General features: G+C 42.1%; 2 protein-coding genes across 20 annotated transcripts in view; one reads left to right on the top strand and one right to left on the bottom strand.

Annotated features, from left to right (window-relative positions):
* Positions 1–17,540, top strand: part of LOC122766468 (calcium/calmodulin-dependent protein kinase type II delta chain) — a 557,529-nt gene that overhangs the window by 367,363 nt on the left and 172,626 nt on the right. The window lies entirely within an intron of this gene.
* LOC122766461 (phosphofurin acidic cluster sorting protein 1-like) overlaps positions 2,696–17,540 on the bottom strand; it is a 42,196-nt gene continuing 27,351 nt past the window's right edge. The window contains exons 3-24 of the mRNA XM_044021331.1: positions 16,866–16,955; positions 16,067–16,192; positions 12,218–12,362; positions 12,034–12,125; positions 11,696–11,773; positions 10,060–10,119; positions 9,096–9,256; positions 8,362–8,455; positions 7,924–8,007; positions 7,354–7,475; positions 7,088–7,226; positions 6,772–6,876; positions 6,560–6,666; positions 5,913–6,067; positions 5,728–5,838; positions 5,532–5,634; positions 5,115–5,157; positions 4,961–5,003; positions 4,718–4,865; positions 3,718–3,956; positions 3,497–3,616; positions 2,696–2,826 (exon numbers count right to left, since the gene is read on the bottom strand). Coding sequence (XP_043877266.1) covers positions 2,708–2,826; positions 3,497–3,616; positions 3,718–3,956; positions 4,718–4,865; positions 4,961–5,003; positions 5,115–5,157; positions 5,532–5,634; positions 5,728–5,838; positions 5,913–6,067; positions 6,560–6,666; positions 6,772–6,876; positions 7,088–7,226; positions 7,354–7,475; positions 7,924–8,007; positions 8,362–8,455; positions 9,096–9,256; positions 10,060–10,119; positions 11,696–11,773; positions 12,034–12,125; positions 12,218–12,362; positions 16,067–16,192; positions 16,866–16,955 — 2,484 coding nt within the window. The 3' untranslated portion in view covers positions 2,696–2,707. The remainder of the gene's footprint in view (positions 2,827–3,496; positions 3,617–3,717; positions 3,957–4,717; positions 4,866–4,960; positions 5,004–5,114; positions 5,158–5,531; positions 5,635–5,727; positions 5,839–5,912; positions 6,068–6,559; positions 6,667–6,771; positions 6,877–7,087; positions 7,227–7,353; positions 7,476–7,923; positions 8,008–8,361; positions 8,456–9,095; positions 9,257–10,059; positions 10,120–11,695; positions 11,774–12,033; positions 12,126–12,217; positions 12,363–16,066; positions 16,193–16,865; positions 16,956–17,540) is intronic.

Raw genomic sequence — 17,540 nt, 5'->3', positions numbered from 1 at the left:
ATGACCTCACTCCATTCAAAGTGAATATGAAGCATTTTTCCCTCATTTTTAAGTCACTTTGAGGGCATAGGCAGTTGTTGCCAACGCTAGCACAGTAACCTAGCTAATAGGAGGCGCCCCCCTCTCTCTGAACTGCACTGTGATCGGTCAAAGTCTCCCCAATAGCGCTTAAAGTACGTTGCCTAACCCAGTCACTTTGTTTTCGGTCTCCAGTGAGAAATATCTGCCCTTTTTTGTCCAAAATACAAAACAAAAGAATGACTTCAAAAATGAGCTAAAATCACTGGAAAGAGCTTGGTGATTATTCTCAGAAAAATTAGCTTAAAATTAGCTAAAGATTTTGAATACACGATCCAAACGTGGAATTGGACGTAGAAATCGAGTCTCGGGAACTTAGCAACACAAAACCTCTTATTCACATTGATACGGTCATTAGTGGCAAATTATGAATGATTGATAAGTATTGATTATTTAAGTGGTTCACAATCAAGTAACAACAGCTACAGTACGTCGTCAATGTGAAAATGTGAGCTGTCAGTCTGTGAGCGACACGAGTGGAAAAACGCTATCAGGCGAATATTTTCCTAATATTTCTTTAAAAATCGTACGTTTTGCGCCAATTTAAAGTGACGCACTACGTAAAAGACATGTGACGACGTAATCTGATACATTCAAATATTACGATAAATAAAATGATAAGAATCTGGCTGTTTGTTTGTAACAGAATAGCATAACGAGGCAAATCCAAGAAACGCTGCCGACGTTATGACTGTAACATGGAGGGAAAAAAAAAAATATAATTTATTAATCAATCAAACAGCATTTAAATCAAGACACTATTGAAAAAAAAATATGTTGCTAATACTTCACTTGGAGAGTTTTTTACGACGTAGGTGACACAAGCGCAGTAAGTTGAATTTTTTACATTGTTTTTTTTTGTTTACGTTTATTACAAAACCACAAATTCAGATACACAATTAATTTGTACTATTGTTAAATTTCCCCCGTTCATTTAGAATTCAATCATCTTCTTTCCTTTGTTTGTTTGTTTGTTTTGAAACGATCTGCATTTTGCCTTGTGCCGGGACTACAACGTAAACAGGACCACACACACACACACACACACACACACAACAGCTGCATGCCCTCTGTCACGTGGTAGAAAAAGTTAATTTTTTTTTTACTAATTTAAGTGATTTTCTTTAAGGTTTTCTGACCACGTCATATTAATTTCACCACACACACATTTGGTAGCAGTTACTGTACACATCACCTCACGACAGCTCGTAGCACACCTGTATCAAAACACCCAAATGCTTTTGTTTTCCTTCATAGAATTGACATTATTTTGGGGGGAATTTGGACAAAAATTAACACGTTTGACTTTAAAACCAGAATTACAGCAACGGGAGAAACTGCGGGTCAATATTGTGCTTTATTTCGCGATCTCCTGGATCATTTTCCCATCAATGCTGCTGGGTTTTGGAGCATTTTTAAACATTAAATATGCAATTTCTTTCTCCCAGTTTCCTTGTTGCATATGTATGTGTGTATATATATATATACATATATATATATATGTATTTATATATACGTATACTTGGGCTGCATGGTCCGTGTGTTCTTACATAAGTGCATAGCAAACAAGAAGATAAAAGGAAACTGCACTTTACAGTGAAATCCTGGGACTCATTGCGCAAAAAAACAAAAAAGTACATTATACATCGCACAACAGCATTAAAGGGAAATTTACACTATTTTCCCACAAAAACAGACACTTCCCCCTCGTTTAATATTTTCCTTTTTGTCTCTTTTTTTTTTCCAGCAAAAACATCCAAATGATTTTAGCCATGTGAGTGTTTCCATGGTGGCACGGTACGGTCTGGAACAGTTAAGCCTTGGGTCAGGCTTGCGTTGCTCGAGCTAGCTCCATTTGGACCGTACCATTTTAATTTAATCCGGTACCCCAAGGGAAGGGTGATGAAAATGGAACAGCTGAGGCTGATTATTTTGGTTACTACAGTATTCCTAATGGAATAAGCATACCGTGCCGAACCAAACCGAACCGCTCCAGTTGGCGTATTTTAAGACGAGTGCGTGAAAGCCCTTAACTTAAAAAAAACATGACTGGGCCTGTTTTAAAGGGCGTGTGTTTATGATTTATGATTGGTTTTCTTTGCCGTTTTCATCGGCTCATGCAAACACGGAGGCGCCGCCACTTTACGGTTCTTTGCGGCACTCGATCGGTGTCTGAGTTCATTCAGCGCATGCACGCGTGGATTTAAGTGGCGCCGTCAAAAAGATCAAGGGTCGATTTGAAGGGTTTTGAAAATTGTTGCATGCTGTTGCATTCCATGGGGAGATGGCAGTTCGCTCATAAAGTTGTGCTGTAAGTCCCTTCACACACACACACACACACACTGTACATTCACATGTGCGCACACACACACACATTCACTGAAAGAGGCGTTAAAGTGACCAGTAACTTCGCTCCAAAAAAGAAATAATGATAGCAAAACATGAATTTACAGAAGAAGAAGAAGAAGGAGGAGGAAAAAAAAAGAAAAGAAAAAGTGCCCAGCCACTCGGCGTCTTCTTGAGAGGCGGAGTCTGCATGTGTGCGTGAAGGCGGGACAAGAACGAGGAGAGTCATACGAGTTGAAAGTGGGGCCGGGGTGATGGTGGTGGTGGTTGGGTGGGTGCACCCCTAAGATGGCGGCTTACTGTAGCCGAAAAGTCCGACGGGAAAGTATTTGACGTGAGTCGGCCACTGAGCGGCCAGCTGGAAGAACTTAACGTCGTTCCACTCCACGCCATCTATGGACACTGGAGGAACAACAGATTGAAAGATTTTTTTAAAAAAAAGAAACAAAACAAGAACACAATGAGCTCATGTGTTGCCATGAGATGACCTGAGGTGAAAAGTGAGCCAAATTTATTTGCATTAGGGTCACATGCAAAAAAAAATTTGTAAGAAAGAAAAAAATTAAATTAAACACCATGAATTTAGAAAATCGAGAGTCAGAATTCTGAGAAAAATGTCAGAATCTGATTTATTCCTAGAATTTTGACTTAATTTCAGAATTCTGATTTAATCTCAGAATTCTGACTTTAATCTCTAATTTTAATCTCAGAATTCAGACATTTTTCTCAGAATTTTAATTTAAGAATTCTGAGTTTAATCTGATAATACATTATATTTTAAATGTGGCTCTAATACTCCAAGATGAACAAAAAAAAGTCAATCAAGACAATGACCTCAGCTCGGCCATTTTGAACTTCCTCCCAACTGCACTTGGTTGGTAAAATAAACGTCATAAAATGTTGATGAAACCTGGAAATGACAATGTTGATGACATGTTTTGTCCACAATCCAAAATCATTCTGTTTTAATGATTTCTTTGTTATATGGAGCAAATATTCACCTTTAAAAGACAGGGGGAAAAAAAACCCTTAAAACTCGTTTTAATGACTGAAACAAAGACGGAGCGATTACCTTTCAGGAAAGTCTGCTGCTGCTTGGCAGAGCAGATGAGTCGGCTGATGCCTTCAATGACCTGGCTCTTTGAGTCCACGTCCTTCTCCTTGGGCTTCTTTCCCAAGAAGATGGTGGGAACTGTAGGGGATATAGATATTAAAATATGTGAAGTATAAAGTTTAATTCACACGTTAATGGGAATATTAAAGCAGTAAATGTAACCAACTGTAAAAGCTCACCCTTCTTGTTCTTCTCCTTGGTGACCACGGTCATGGCCATGGTGCTGACCTGGGTCTGGGGATCACTGCTGCCCCCACCTGGTAGCCTGCTGACCTGCAGCGAGCGGAAGGCGCTCTTCAGCGTGTTCTTGCAGCCCGTGTCCCGCCGCTCGCCCTCCCGCCGCTTCTCGGCGAGCGAGGCCAGCCAGTAGTCCACCTGCAGGCCGATGGCGTCCACGCCGTGAGACATGCTGGGACTCCTGAGGACAGAGCGAGACAGCGAGAGGACATTTTTTGTGAGCACTCCAAAAATAAATCAGAGGTAGCAAATTCCTTTCCTGCAGTCAGCGCAGACACCAAAGTGCTTTATTGACTCATAAAAACAGAGATGCTGTGGAGCCCAAACAATATATTTTCCCCAAATATAAATAAATAAATGGATGAATAACTTGCAAGAAAAGCAATAAATAGAGATATTTTTCTACTTCTGTAGGATTAAAAAAAAATGGTACAGAGGGAAACAGGAGAGCTATTGTTAGGAATCGCTGACGAGGCATTCCCAACTAATAAACATAATTAGTAAAGTGATAAATACAATTTTTTACAGTCAAATAAAAGGTTTTCTTTTCTTCTCCCTGAAACTAAATGATGGATTATTAACAGACTATACGGCTATATTTAGCAGGGTGGAAACAATTACTCAATGAATCAATCATTAATCGATTACTACGTTAACTGTCAACTATTCTGATAATCGATGAATCAGTTTTCAGATTTTTCCGCGTCTTAAATGTTAATATTTTGGATTCTTTGCTCAAAGTCACAAAGAAATCATTAAAAATGAATAATGTTTGGTTTGTGGACAAAAATGACATTTTATAGACCAAACGATTACTCGATTAATCAATTATGAAAAGAACCGCTAGTTGCAGGCCAAATTTCCAGGTTAAAATCTTGGACAAAAAAAACAAAACATGAATGGGTGAACAAAGAGAAACAAAGAAGGTGAGGTCATTCTTACCCCTGTACTGTGAGGACACTGCCCATGGAGGGGGAGGAAGGGGGAGTCGCTGCCTCTTTGATCATGCCGGTGGGGGAGCCGTGGCCATGGGAGGGGGGAGACGTGGAGGGGACGGCCAAGCTCACGGCCACGCCCTCTTCCGTGTCTCCTAACCAAACGTTCACAAATAGCGTTAATCCAAGAAGATTAATCTCCTCTTTCCTGTCACTGATGGATGTTTAAACGCTATAATCTCTCACTTACCTGTGGGAGAAGAACTGGACTCGATGAGGCCGACCTTCACTACCTGGAGAAACAAATATATATATTTTTTAACTTGAATTCATAAAAAAATCAGCAGCTGTCACCTGGCAACATGAACCCACAGCGACTCCTGAAACCTGAAGTAAAATCTTACCCCGATAAAAGGAATGAATTTCTGGTACGAGTCCTCGTCTCGCCTGGAAGGACAGAAGTAAGAAAAACAGAAAATAATGGCTTGTTACATGGTTCTCAAACTGTGGTACTGTAGATCGGTTAAAAAATCCTGAAAACATGCGTTAATCTCCAACATTTAGCAAGGAAATTTGCAAAATCTCAATATTAAACAGAGGAGTCTGGTGTATTTAGCGACAGCATCACAACCATTGGAAAAGCACCATTAGTCTGACTAAGACTCGCTTGATTTTAGTCGGACTAACGTGTTTAATGACACAAAACCAAATTATTGTCTACTAAAATTTTTTAAAGTGCATGTAAAGTGTCACACAAAAACCAACTCATGGGAAAAAGGCGCCATTGATCTAATGTCAGTGACGTCACGATCTCCACTCACGTCCTGTGTTTGCAGGTGAGCATGGCCTCGGCGATGGGCAGCTGATGAGTGACGGTCGCGCCGCTGATGTACTGAGCGATTCTCCCCGCGACATCCAACTGATCTGGAGACACAGGAGGAGAGGGAAAAATGAATATACCCCCTATATTGTCTTTATTGGGGCGACAGGGTTTATTTTCAGACGGCAGGCTGGTACCTGTCTGCGGCGGCTCGGAGCGGCTGAACGTGTCTCGCCATGGCCCGTCCATGAAAGAGGAGCTGTACCGGTTGTCGAGCGCACCGAGGTGTTTGGCGACCGGATGAGAGCCTGGGGAAGGGGTGAAAGGTCAAGAACGAGCCTCGAGTGAATAACCGCTAAGAAACCGCTTCAGCGACTCTTACCCAGAGGCACCACCAGGAAGCGCATGTGGCTGAGCCAGTCGGACGTTTTGTTGGCGAGCTGAGTGACAAAGAACTGCAGGATGGCGCCGAGGTAACTCTGACCGCCCACCGCCGCCACCTTGACCGCTCTGGGCATGGACGAGTTACAGTTACAGCTGCGGCGACACAGGGGGAGAGAGAGAGAGAGGCTTTCACAAACATGGACAGAAATTACGCAGCAATGCCACGACAAAAACTGATTTCTGCTGATAGACAGCCTTTTCCCGCCTGGAAACCACACACTCTCCTATGCCAAAGTCCATTAAGAAAATCAGCAATTTAAGCGCACAGTGACACAGGAGCTGCTGTTCTCCTGCTGCAGTGTTTGTCATGTTATTGTCACTTGGTTAAATTCAAACAATGGACTTTTAACCCCGAAATTCACAGGATAACAGGTTTGAACTTACTGACGGAGGAAGACGTGGCTCAAAAACTTTGTAAAAACGCTGATTTTCTCTATGGACTTTGGTGTGGGGAGTAAATGCTTTACAAAGCACCGTCAACTTACCTTCCACCACTGGAAAAGGCTGTTTTAAAGGCAAGATAAAGCAATACACATAATAGGTGTGGATTTTGTGAGTTTTTCTTTGTGTGTATGGAACACGTACAATTTCTGGATGCGCGTGAGCACGGCCGACAGAACCGCCTGGATTTCAGCCGCCGAGCACGTGCACACCACCGGGTGTCGCTGTACCTGCAGCTGCTCGGCAACATACTGCAACACACACACACACACACAAAAAAAACAAACATAAACAGGTAAAAATTAGAAAAAAAACAAACCAAAAAAACCCAGTGTCGCTTGGCTACAGATACGTACCTGCCCCTGCCAGTCTGTTCCGTTGACCAGGATGAGGCTTTCGGGAAGCGCCGAGTCCGACAACAAGATCTGGTTGAGCTGATCGTACACCGCCTTCCTTAAGACCTACACACACACACACACAGAGCTCGTAAACCTGCCATTTACTCTTCAGATGACTCATCGGCACATGCATTATTCATCTCTGAGCTCCAGGCGAGATCTAAATCACCAGGAAAAGTGTGTGCGTGAACTTTACGGCTACAGTAAGTGTAAATCTCCCAACGCGCGGATTTAAGTTTCAAAGCAGCTCATGCTGTGTGTTTCAGCGCCGCACCGGTGTGCTGTGTCCCAGCTCCGGGGATCTCTCCGAGTCGGAGCTGTTGGTCCGTTCGCTCAGAGGTTTGGAGAGCTGCCGCTCCTTCATGGGCGTGCTGCTGCTGCGCTTCTGCCGCGGCGTGTGGGCGCCGTCCAACCTGGAATAGAAGAAAGAAAAAGACAGAAAGAGACATGGACAGACATGGATTTGGGGGTTATTTTGTACAGACACATACTGTTTATATATAGATCACGTATGGATGTGTTTGTTTACTTGTTTGTTACCTTGGCGATGGCATGGGCTGCGTTTCACTCTTGCTGCTCTTCATGGGCGTACGGGGTTTCTCTGCCACTGACACTGTGATGCAGGGGCCGACCTCGGCAAAGAGCTCCTGATCCGTTAGCTCCTACACACACACACAAGCAAAGAAAGATCAGATTAGCCTATAGCCATCTGGTGGCAATTTCCTTATAAATGACTGAGAATACTTCCTTATTAACTTATTTATTACTTTCTTACTTCATAACTTATTTATTGAGTTAATACTTCTTTATTAACTTATTTATCACTTACTTCCTCCCTTCCTTATTATTACCTACTTACTTCCTTAATTACTTAGTAACTTACTTAATAATTCCTCCCTTTCTTCCTTATTAAATACTTACTTAATACCACCTTCCTTTACTTAACAAATTATGTACTACTTACTTACTAACATCCTTTTTACTTAAATACTTACTTATTAACTTATTATTGTAAGTACTATTGGTATTAACTTTCTAATAACTTATTACCTAGTTGCTCGTTTACTTACATAAGAACACACACATATCGAGCAACGCTAAGAATCGTACCAGTGTGTCCGTCTCGGACAGCGCCTCCTCCAGGTTGCGGCTGCGTGACGGTTTTATCCTCTCTATAGGAGGCTGCTCCCCCTGCTGGAGAGTGAAGGGAGATGCACTCAGTCCACTGGGCTGACAAGACGTCACGTACAGTAAATAAAATAATAAATGAACAGAAGTCGTTAAGTTGCTCGGTTTTAAAGAACATCACAAACAAATCTGTGTTTTCTTGGCTTTTGTAGCCCAAGATTTAATTTTTGAAATGTAACTTTTACTGAGAGTACTTCATAAAACCAACCCCCTAAACACTTAAATCATCTGTAGAGTTTACACCAGACCTTTCAAACTCAAATCCCCTCTAACCACTAAGGTTTTCCTGAGCTGCACAAGCCAAACCATGTTAAATTCCTATACAATTCCAACGCTTCCTCGTAAATCTCATTTACTTACCGGACTGAAAGTGTCTCGGCCCAAACTGCCTTTACTGTTCAGGCTGCCGATCTCTGTCTGCGAGCTGGACTGAGACATCCCCTCGAAAAAGGGCCTGAACATTAGAAAACGCAATTTTTTTTCCATTTAATCTGTGACTTCTGGAACAAAAACATGTATTTTAAACATAATATACATAACATACATCCACCAGAGGTGAGTTTATCTGTTAAAAGTGGTTTAAAACCTCACATTCATCAAGCTGAGGCGCTCATAAGCTCTAAATCTTTAAACAGAGCTTGAAGCCAAAAAACAGAATCATAAATAAAGGCAGAGCAAAAATAAATAACACAGACTGGCAAAAATCACTATAAATAAGCTTTTAAGGACGATTTCAAAGTGGTTTGCGTGTTTGTGATAAGTTATTGACCTCCTGGGAATGAGCCTTTCTGGGTCGCAAACATGAGACATTTATACTTTTCTGGTTCCTCCAGCTGCTCTGTGACTTATTTTTCAGAAAAATACAAATTTTTCACAGAGACTCCTTGCTATGAAATTAGGACAAAATTTCACTTTAGAAAACTGAATAAATTACGCTCTGGGAATAATATTTATTCATCTAATTCATAAATTAAAAAAGTTATCCGACCCACTTCTGGCTGATTTAAAACGTCTCGCTGTAATGAGCAGGTTCCACCAGCAGATGGGGCTGTGACTCGTCTGTTTTCTGATGTGATGTGTGTCGGTGTGTTTACCTCAGTTTGGGTTTGGGTGTGCTGAGGATGCTGTCTGTCTCCTCCATCTCCGGCCCGCTGTCGCTTGGGTTGTACATCTCCAGGCTGTCGTAGAGCTCGTCCAGGTCCTCCTCCACCTCCTGGATCTGCTCCCTGGACACGTGTTCCAGGCCGAACCCGACCTGGACCAGACACAAGCAACAGGTGAGCGGCACGGTTATAGTTAGACCGGTTCAGCGCGTGCGGAGAAAAGTCGGTCACCACAGTTGCAGTAAAGCTGCGCTGACGATGACACTTTTTGCGTGTATTTATGTAACGACAATGAAAGAAGTGAAATGTTTACATACCAGGGAAACCTGTTTAATGTCGCAATACGACAGGAAGTCATGTTACAGAGAAATAAAATTATAAACACACAAGTTCATACGTCTGTGTGAGTACATTTATGTTTACATTTCAACCGTAGTGTGCCGTCTATTGTGTTTTCTTTCAATTTCTAGTTATTTATGACAATGTTTGTACAATTTCAGGCTTCAGTTCCTTTTATTTCACATCATAAAACGGACATAATTGCCAATTTCTGCCCAGTAACAAATGTGGGTCAAAGCTTTAAACACAGAATGTGAAAGACACCCAAAACACAACCAGTAACAGATTTATGCACACAAACATAAACACACACGCTGATTTTCAGCAGTAGATCATTAGTTATACACACACACATACACACACACAAGTGTTCTATTTTAATCAATAGTGTTTTTCTCCATCTCTCCCACACACCACGCTGCGAGTGAGTCTTCAAAGCCAAACTTTGACACACACTTTGACTTCTCATGACGCAAACACACGCTCTCTGAAGCTCACGTATGAAGCAGAGGGAGCGTGTCAGGAGGGGGAAGACCACGAGGGAAAGGGAGAAAACACACGAAGACAAACAAAGTGAGAAAACGGCAGCAGGAAGAAAAAAAGATGCGACGCCTACCTCGTCTGTGACTTTGAACCTCTTCAGCAAGGCGACAAACTTCTGCTTGATGTTCGGTTGCTGTGTACAGGAGACAGAAAAGAGTTTCATTTTGTTTGTATTGATTAAGTTAAGTTCTATTAGAAGGTAAACGATTACATAAAAATAATGTGAGGATATGATAAGTAGGATAAGTATCGCAGAGTTCTGTTAGTATAGAATGAGACTAATGGAAAGTTCTTTTCAATATAATGAGTAAAAGTAAAGTTTTATCAGAATTTAATCAGAAGTAAGAGTATAGAAAAGATCTACTAGAACATAAGAATTGATAATATGGAAAATTAGAAGAAGAAAAGTAAAATTATGGAAAAAATCCCACTAGAATATAATCCAGAGTTATAGACTTGGATTAACATGTTCACACCCATTTTGCTCACAATAATCTGAACGTGCCTCATTCAAGCCCCACGTAGAAATCCTGAAATATCCCTTTAAAGTGTATCTGGTGCAATTAAGAGCTAATTCCTCTCGTGTTAATCTCTGTTACCAGTCAGTGTTTCACTGAGATTAACAGCATCCCCGGCCATGTTTAAAAAAGACCCAATGAAAACAAGATAACACACGTAGCATCAGTGAACACGCATACGTGTGTGTGTCAGAACGTTAGTGAACGTCTGTGTGTGTGTGTGTGTCAGAACGTTAGTGAACGTGTGTGTGTCAGAACGTTAGTGAAGTGAGAACGTTGAGTGAACGTTGTGTGTGTCAGCGCATGTGGAAAGCATGTGTGTGTCAGAATGTTAGTGAATGTGTCAGACGCGTTAGTGACGTGTGTGTGTCAGAACGTTAGTGAACGTGTGTGTGTGTTAGAACGTTAGTTAACGTGTGTGTGTCGAACATTATTGTGTGTCAGAACATCAGTGAACATGTGTGTCCGTTAGTGGCGTGTGTGTCACAAAGTGGTGGCGTGTGTGTCAACATTGTGTGTGTGTCGTTATGTGTGTGAACGAATGTGTGTGTGTCAGAAGTGTGTGTGTGTCAGAACGTTAGTGAATGTGTGTCAGAACATTAGTGAACGTGTGTGTGTGTCAGAACGTAAGTGATTGTGTTTGTATCAGATCAATAGTGAACGTGTGTGTGTGTGTCAGAACGTTAGTGAAGGTGTGTGTCAGAACGTTAGTGAAGGTGTGCAGAACATTAGTGAGTGTGTGTGTGTCAGACGTAGTGAATCCTCAGAACGTTAGTGAGGGTGTGTGTCAGAACGTCAGTGAACGTGTGTGTGTGTCAGAACATTAGTGAACGTGTGTGTGTCACTAAGTGGTGAACGTCACAGAGCCTTCCTGCAGTGACTCAGCTCCACACACACACACACACACACAAAGGGAAAAATATGAAGAGGAAAAATGAATTTATAGAAAACAGGAACACAAAGAGGCAGAGACAGAGAGATAAGGAGCGGAGAGACGAGGGGGCGGGATGGAGAGCACGGTCCAATCAGATTCATTTATTCCCTCAAAGGGCTTTTTGTCACGAAGCAGGTTTGCAGCAAATTGCCTTACAGACAAAACAAGCTGCTTCCCGGGGTGAGAGGGTGAGAGGGTGGATGAGTGAGATGACAGACAAGACACACAGACAGACGGAGGCGTGTTTTTGTTCTCACCCTGGTGATGGCAGCGTTGGAGGTGAGCTTACGCCTCGGCTTCTTCTTCCTCACCTCGTCCTCTTCATCGAAGAGATACTGAGAGAAAAAGAAAACATCACATTAACAAGTATAACTTGTGTGAGTGAAGTCAGAGGGGGGGAAAATAGCTCTTTTTAAGTGTAATATTTCATTTTCCTCTAATCTAATGAACAGATTATATAACTTCTATATATACACTCGGACTTCTCTAAGCAGTCTGAGATGTTTGTCTTCAAATTGTCTACAAATAACTTTACCGAATGGGGAACATTCAGATGGGATTTTTACTTTTTGTTGAGAAAATCTTTAAAACAAACCTGGCCATGAATGGGATCATCGCTGCCCTCCTGCTCTGATGAGTAGCTCTCCTCCTCTTCCTCGGAGTAGTTGTCGATGTCGGGAGAGCGATCTGAAGGGACAGAAACAGATGACGCATCGTGCAACGGGGGGAACAGTTTGACGGAGACGAGGACAGACGCGGCGAGCCGATGTGCTGCTTACCAGACATTTTGGCTTTGGGTCCCTCGTGGTCGATGGGCTGGCTGGACAGGGAGTAGACGCGGACCTCGGCGACAGGCACCGACGCGTCCTTCAGCTGACTGTGGAGCCCCAGGACCTGAGCGCCTTCACTGGGATGCTGCATCACCTGGAGGAAGGAGACGACAACAGGAGAGAGGACATTCAAGTGTGAGGACACATCTGTCCAGAGAACCTAGAACCTGTTGAAAGTTCCACCTGATTTTCTCAATTTATAAACCAGAATTACCTACTGACCAGAGTAAAAAAATAATATTGAGGCCACCTTGACCTTGAACTTTGACCTCCAGGTCATCTAATCATGTCATACCTGATACATTTGTGAGTATTTTTTCCTATTTTTGGGTGGTTTTTTTTCCCACTGCATCCACCTTGGGAAGTTGGGGCTTGGAAAGGGAACTTGGCTTGTAACCGGAGGGTTGCCAGTTTGAGTCCCCATCCAGGTCAAAGGGCTGGAGTACATCTGAGCGAGGTACCCAACCCCCATTGCCCAGTGGCTACTCACTGCTCCCAATTCTAGGAAGGTTCCTGGTAGAGGACAGGTTAAATTCAGAGAAAGAATTTCCCTAAGGATTAGTAAAGTATAAGAAAAAAGAAAAAGGGCCTTAACTCAAGTCAGAAGAACCCTGTGATAGGAATCCTGGAGAGTATTGGATGAAAATAAGCTTATTATATAGCCAAAGTGTGGCTTTTCTAAAACAAACAGCAGGGACAGAGCCGAAAGAGACGGACTGAAGCCTCTGCAGACAGAGAGGAAATGAGGACAGATAATGTAGGTGAACAATGTAGGAGGCAGATGATGATAAACAAAAACAGCAGTGAGGGGATTCACGCCGTGAAAAGGCGAACGGCAGATGAAACGTGAATGAGAATTGTCCGTGTGAGTGACGTGCAGCCCTCTGTCAGCAGTCTGGTCACACTCACAGAGGTAATGGAGTCTGGGCAGGTTATTACAGAGACAGCCTCGGCCGCGGCCGTACATTAAAGGCAGACGTTACTCGCTCACTCGCTGGGATGAGGTTCAGCAGATCTGCTTCACACGACTTTTTTTCTTCCAGTCGGTGGGAGCAAAAAAAAATCACAAAAATGTGGAATTGTCATCCTGCCTTGTGTAAATGTCAACTATAATGGGGTTTTTTTTTTTCATGTTTTTTGGTAGATTAATAAATAATAATTCCTGGATTAAATCCTGACTGTGTGAATTCAGCTTTTCACCAGAGGAAGACCAATTAATCGCCATAATTAATAATCAGGGCTGCACCTAACGGTTATTTTCTAATTTTACTATTTATTTCCTAATTTATTTTGTATTATTTGTTATCTGATGGAAGGAAAAAAGGGAAAGCCGGCTAAATATATGACGATAAAATTGGCATAATCATAATTTAACAGCTGTCTGCTGTCCTGATTTCTAAAAATCAGCATTTTTTGATTGTGGGGGTGGCGATATGATGCGATATTATCACGATATTTGCAAAATAATATATTGCGATATACTCACACATCAGCTCAAGTGGCACTAATCCACAAAGAAGTTGATGTTTATATGCTAAAAAGAAAACGATACTTGGTGCCTCAAGAGCTACATATTATAAAATATCGCAAAATGACACAATATTTCACGACGTATCGTGTTTTCATTTACGTATAGGTTGATGTTTTTAAAGCATTTATAATAGCAATATATCCAACGCTTCATTTTCATAATCTCTGCTGGCTCAATATAAAAATTAAAAAACTACCTGTCATATTAAAGAAGCACAAGGTCTTGAAAAATACATTTCAATGCGATTTTCCCACAAGTACGAAGTGAACTGATGACCCAGAGAGTGTGGCACTTAAATCATTTAGACAGAATCAGCCAACGGAGTTCACGCGGGTCAACTTTACTGTTGTGGCCGCGATGGAAATGAGTTTGACCCTTTTGGCCTGCGTCTGCGAGTCTGCGTCTGTGAACTCTGCCCTCTGTGAAGCTCTATACAGATCAACCGGACTATTAAAGCAGCCTCATAAATAAAATTTGACTTCATTTCACATGCACTGCGACAGTCACATCACATCACATTACTGAGGCCTTTTCTTCAGGACGAGCAGTTTGGCACTGGGTTGTACTTTACAAGCTTTTTTTTTTTTAAGGTCAGAGAGACTTATTTTTCCCCCCATAAAATTGGCATTTTCGCTGCCTTGAAAACTTGTGAAAAGGGAAGAACAGACATGGAAGTGCAAGGACCTAGTCAAAGTTTCTTTTAGCTTTATTTCTTAATTTACTTTTTTTAAATTTAACCAGGAATTAAACCCATTGAGATGAAACAAAAAAAAAACATTTGCAATTTAATCATCCCCCATACAGGTCATAATAATAAGTACTGTCACATGGCACAGATCTGTGCCGCAGGTGCATCCTTGGTAAATTGCCCATGGTAATTATACACAACTCATTATATTATATAAAAAAAAACACACTCCATATGAACCCAAAAAATAATTTACGAAGATTTTCTCTACAATTTTAATTAGTTTTAGCTAGTTTTGTAAACACACAATTCAGTTTCAGTGAGTCTCATTGTTTTATTTTTATAAGAGATAAGTTTTTTCAATTTTAGTTTCTATTATATCGTTAGTTTTCGTTAACTACGATAACCTTGGAGCAGACGGCGTCGCAGCTGGGACGAAGCTGGCCTGGCCTCGATACAAGCTAGTAGCTAGTCGTCAAATTAGCCAGTCAGCGTGCGAAAGTATCGCTGGAAGCGGTTTCTTCTGAAATAGAGGGCAACAATGTGTTATATAGATATTAGACATGGTTGATGGTGAAAAGAAATGCCCGTTACGTCTGTCTTCTCCTACGGCCACTTCCAGAATCCAGTGAACTACAGTGATCTCGCGGCGCGGCGTGAGCGTAGCATAAGCTAACCACTCTGTTTCAGTTTGAGTCTTTTCACCAAACAGCTGAATGTGTAAAGCAGAGAGACTTGTGTATTTTTCTTTAAGACTTCAATGTACTGTATCTCACTGATTCACCATAAATCATCTTTCATAATGTCTTCACATTTAAGCAGACAGGGAAAGAGCTTTTAGTAAAAAAAGGACGGGGTTTTTGATTAACTGCGACATTTAGAGTGGCGGAGACGAGAGCGCCGAGCCAAAAGTTCAAAAATACAAGTTTGTTTTCAAAGAGCACTCACTTAATACGAGTCTAGACGAAGGTCAAATGAAGGTCGGGGATACATATGCTTCCAAGCATGCCGCGGTGAATGAGAGATGATGATTGTTGAAGGACGAGAGACAAGAGACATTGGCACTTCAGAGACGGCACTCGAGTGAAATCGAGTAACGCCGGGGATCGGATGAAGCGCGAGGCAGAGGCTGCACGTTTAGGGAAATGAGCCCGTGACCGGCAGATAGTCGGGTTAACGGCTCGGATCATCAGGGACGTTTTTGCTCGCAGACTCTGCTGACACGACAACTCGCAGGCGACGTGGCTTAACCTCCATCTGCTGCTGCTGCAGAGGTGCTCGCCACTGGGAAACACAACGAAACCTCCAGAGCAGTGATTAGAGCCGGGAAAATGTATAAATGTGGTCAAATTCTGCCCGCGCAAAAATTATTCTGACATAATTCCTTATGTCAAACTAATCCCTAATTTATGGCTCATTTTCAGTTTCTCAGTTGGATTTATTGACTTTTAGATTTGATTTATGACTGTAAACTTCTTCAGATGAAAAAAGGTCAATTAGAAACTCAAAATAAAAGGAAAAAACATCAGTATTATAGTAATGATGAAATATACGACCATCCTTTAAAACCGCCCCGTACCTCAGCCATGTTGATGAGTCCCAGCGCCAGCGTCTTGTAGCCCAGGATGGTACGGTTCTTGTATCGCTTCCGCCGCTGCAGCATGATCTGAAGCTTGTTGGCGTCCCTTTTCAGGAAGTGCGGATACTGCAGTGGACAAACACACAAAATACGCACAATTAACAAACAGCTGTGTTTGTGGGACTGATAATCTGGATTGGATCAGACTGAGAAAACACATTTGTTTGTTCAATCTAGGGATGGGACGATACCACTTTTTTTGGGTTCAATACGAGTTTGTGATGATACACAACATCCAGTGATTTTGACCAGTATCGGACCGATACCGAGTTTGTGTCAAAACACGAGACCTCGGAAAATTGTGAGTTCCGACTACAAATGGAACTCATTGAAGGTACAGTGACAACATTGTCACTGTTTAAACCTTCTGTTACAATTTTTGGCATGTGCACTTCTCATTAACGTAACTCCTAGACAGTTTGCAATATCTAGAAAATTCAAAAACTAGGTTCTCAGCTTCTCAGTACCGTAATTGTAATCGTAAACGGTTGAATAACTGCCAGAAAGTGAAAGTTATCTTGGAAAAAAGGGGCAGAAGCACTCACTCATTGAACATTTTCCTGACAAGTCTACTGCCATAAAATCAAAATAAATCCCGACGGCCTAATTATCATGATGGTCATAAGAGGGTTAAGCTTTAATTCTCTGCAGTGCGTCAGCCGTTTGAAAACACAAGATCAAAGTTTGTTTTTCAGCTGACCTCTGTGACCTCTGAGTGTGCCGGTGTGTGTGTGTTTACCTGCAGAGAGAAGGTGAGCTGCAGGTCGGTCTCCGTCAGCCCCGCCGACGACAGCAGGATCTCGTTGGAGCGCAGGATCCGCTTGGAGCCCTGAGGAGGCGACAAAGGGAGAAAGGGAGGGGAGAGATTTCTATTAGCGGGCCTTGATGAACTCCAGCAGAGTCAAAACAATGAACTGTCATCAACCACACACAGAGAGAGGAGTGAGGGGAACAGCGGAGAGGCTGGAAAACACGATGACGTGACTGACAGGAGGGTGAGTGTCTGTCAAGCTCCTGTGGCAGCATGGAAGAAGAATCGAAGAATCGAAGAAACTACAAAAACAATCAACCTTCAACATGCTTTTCATGTGTGATTTATGTCGTGTGTGTTTTTGCTTTTGTGCCTATGAGCATTTGTGAAACGCCCTATACAAATAAAATGTATTACTATTCATATGATGATTGTTGTTATTAGACAAAGACGGCGTAAGGTTTGATGACGCAATTCATATAGTATACCAGGGCCTTAAGAAGAGGACAGGGTTCTAGCTAGCGCACTATAATTTACAGCTGTTACGCTAAAAAAATTTGCATAGCGATCCTCCGTTTTGCACATCAGTGTCAATACCGTGCCGATTTCCTTGCTGTAACATGTCGTGTTCGTGGCTACAGTGATCTAATCATGCTAGCATCG

The sequence above is a fragment of the Solea senegalensis genome, linkage group LG3 (assembly GCF_019176455.1).
Source record: "Solea senegalensis isolate Sse05_10M linkage group LG3, IFAPA_SoseM_1, whole genome shotgun sequence".
In the NCBI taxonomy this organism is placed as follows: Eukaryota; Metazoa; Chordata; class Actinopteri; order Pleuronectiformes; family Soleidae; genus Solea; species Solea senegalensis.
This window is presented reverse-complemented; position numbering and strand designations above follow the sequence as displayed.